Genomic DNA, 2,758 nt, shown 5'->3' with positions numbered 1-2,758 from the left:
TTACATGCGATACAAATAAATATTCAAATTTAAATCTTCAAATCTATCAAAAATAACTTAAATCGCAGATAGATTAGTGAATGATTGTATAATAACAAAGTTTATTTCTAAATTATCATAAAAAAAGTAAATGTTTTCCAAGTACAATGACAAATATAATGTCAGAACAATTTAAGAAAATTGAATAATAAGTGAATTAGATAATGATAAAATAATATAAAAATGAGTGAATTTTAACTTTGGGGAAATTTGGATTCAATTGTAATCGACGTACTTGATATTAATGCAAAACAAAAGAAGTTGCGTAAGTGCCAATTAGTGATTGAAAATTGTCCAATTTCGACATCGCATGACGGTACCCATCGGCTGATTTGCATAGCGTGAATGATAATTCGCGTCCCCCATTATTATTGCTCTTTATTTTTCTACCAGAAGGGAGAGAATAATCGCTTTATATAGAGGCGAAACGATGTTTGCGAATGTATCATTAGAATGGATATGGAGCTGATGTGCAGGACTTTGACATTTGCGCTTCTGGTACGTCAAATTTGAAACAAAACAAAAATTAACTTTTGTTTAAGAATTTGTTTTTTTGTTTTGTTTAATAGATATGCGTCGTCAGGTGCAGATCCTTGCTCCAATTGCAAAATACGGGTGAGTACAGTGATTAAGTTAAATTTACACAAGTTTGTTTTATTGGAAACTATGAGTAATTATGTCAATTTGAGAAAGAAAGAAAGAAGTCGTAATATCCATGATATTCATAATACATTTTGTTTTGTTGATAGAGACGCCAACGGATTTGGTTACTGTTTCCACGACGACCGAAGACGATTCGGTTGTTGTTGATGCGGTTACGGAATTAGTGAAGCTTAAGAACTCTGAGCAAATTGATACTGAAGTGACGAATCTGGATGGAACTTCCAACAAACGTCTTCCGTTCGTTCCTATCTTCCTGACGCCCTCGCAGATCTTCGAACCACTCCACCAGAAGCTCTCGCTCATCTCCGAATACCTGACGCATCCGAACTTGAACTTGGGTCTGCCGCGACCTTCGCGCATTTGGGAGAAGATCCAGACTGCAGGAAATCACCTCTTCGGCACTGCAAACGGTGGCGGCCTCTTCGGATTAGGTCAAATCGGTGGTCAAGACTACCCGATTCCTTACCGCCTTCTGGATAGGAAACCGAAAGAACTGCTCCAATTACCGTTGATGAGGAGCGAGGCGATTTCGTTGCCCTTCGGAGAATTACCCAAGTTCCCGTTGATGCTCTCCGAGGAAGAGGTCAGACAGTTCCTGCGTAACATCACGCAGCTTATCCTGAGGAATTGATTCGGGAATACAACAACTTGTTTTGTTCAGATGTTTGTTTGTTGTTGTTGTTGTTAAGCAAAAGTTCAATAACTTATTCGCGTTTGTTCCAAGGCCACCTCACCTCAATATACGGATAATATTTAGATTACGATGATTCTTTTTTTTTTGATGCTGCGTCTCGGTAAACTCGTTTTTACCGATTCTCCTTTCCTCTCGAATCCGATTGTTCTCCTCTTCAACCACACACATCTTCTATTTTTCGCGAGAGAGCGAATATAAACTTTATATATATAAACTAAACCAGTTTTATCGTTTAGAGTGCATCATGGATTTCGTCGTCATCGATGTTGTTGTCGTCGTCGTAGTCTGGGGGCTCTTTTCCCCCTTTTTTTTCTTTCTTGTTCTTCTTTTTATTTACAAAAAGAAGTGTCGCCTGCGATCGTCGCTCTACAGTATCTAGTGGCATTCTTCGGCGTTCCATCGCGCGCGTCACAGATACCCAAATTTCCTGCTAGCTGCTGCTGCGTCCCAAATTTGCCACTTCGGCCACTTTCCCACGGATTACCGCGGCCTCAACCATGACTTCACCGTCGCCCTCAGCAGCGGCCAACCTTGTGCTAACCGCTTTGCTAGTGCTCACCGCAATCACTCATCACGTAAGTAAACTGTACAACTTCAAATTTATACATCCGCAAATCTCTTCAGCTTCTTCAACCAACTGGTTATTCCAATGGTTAACATTGAATAACATTCAGCTTCAATTAACAACATTCAATTGAATTCAACAATAATCCATAAGCTAAATTATTTTAAAACTAAAACTCTTTGAAAAAATTCCCTCAGAGATCAATCATTAACAAAATTCAATAGTATTCGTTGTCAATTAAAGCTACAAAATCCTTGAAAATCTATACAAAAAAAAAATATTTATAAATTCTAACTGTAATTTAATTCAAATTAATCAACTATAAAAACTACAGGTATTTCTCGATGCACGAATCTGATAGAAATTGTATTGAAACGTAAAAGAACAAAGCGTTATTCGAACTGTAGTTTAAATACTAAATATCTTTTGTTATCAATCGTGATTCAAAAACTCCTTTTTCTCTTGTTTCCAGTTTACTACGATGTTTTCTTCATTTTGAAATTTTATATTAATTTAACTATTAACAAATTTAAATAAATCAAATTCAATGAAAAAAAATAAAGAATTAGTCAATTTGTTACTAAATCTTAATTGGGTTTTCGTGAATCGCGGTTGTTGTGGAAAACCCACAAAAGGTTGTTGATCGGACGGCAATTCAAATCAAGTTATTCTTTCCTTGTCCGCGGAAGAATTTATTTAAATTCATTTGTTTTTTTTTTCAATTTATTTTTCTTTTTGTTCTTTTGGAACTTCTTGCACAAGTGTGTTTGATGATGCGTTTTTTTTTTGTTTTCGAT

The 2,758-nt window shown here is 36.2% G+C and overlaps 1 protein-coding gene across 1 annotated transcript; it reads left to right on the top strand.

Annotated features, from left to right (window-relative positions):
- The first annotated feature begins 492 nt into the window (after positions 1-492).
- Positions 493-1,349, top strand: LOC108563222. The gene is made up of 3 exons (XM_017921836.1): positions 493-537; positions 609-654; positions 789-1,349. Exons 1-3 carry the CDS (start codon positions 493-495, stop codon positions 1,331-1,333), a joined length of 636 nt encoding a protein of 211 aa, XP_017777325.1. The 3' UTR covers positions 1,334-1,349.
- Positions 1,350-2,758: the final 1,409 nt, after the last annotated feature.

This window comes from Nicrophorus vespilloides, unplaced genomic scaffold (genome assembly GCF_001412225.1).
Source record: "Nicrophorus vespilloides isolate i.1.1-1 unplaced genomic scaffold, Nicve_v1.0, whole genome shotgun sequence".
NCBI lineage: Eukaryota > Metazoa > Arthropoda > Insecta > Coleoptera > Silphidae > Nicrophorus > Nicrophorus vespilloides.
Note: the sequence above shows the minus strand (reverse complement) of the source record. Positions and strands in the feature narration are given on the sequence as shown.

Excerpts from the sequence above, each read along its gene's own strand:
- LOC108563222 (XM_017921836.1), top strand. The coding sequence starts at position 493 with ATGGATATGGAGCTGATGTGCAGGACTTTGACATTTGCGCTTCTG. Across the intron at positions 538-608 it reads CTTTGACATTTGCGCTTCTG|ATATGCGTCGTCAGGTGCAG; the intron begins GTACGTCAAATT and ends TTTGTTTAATAG. Across the intron at positions 655-788 it reads GCTCCAATTGCAAAATACGG|AGACGCCAACGGATTTGGTT; the intron begins GTGAGTACAGTG and ends TTTTGTTGATAG.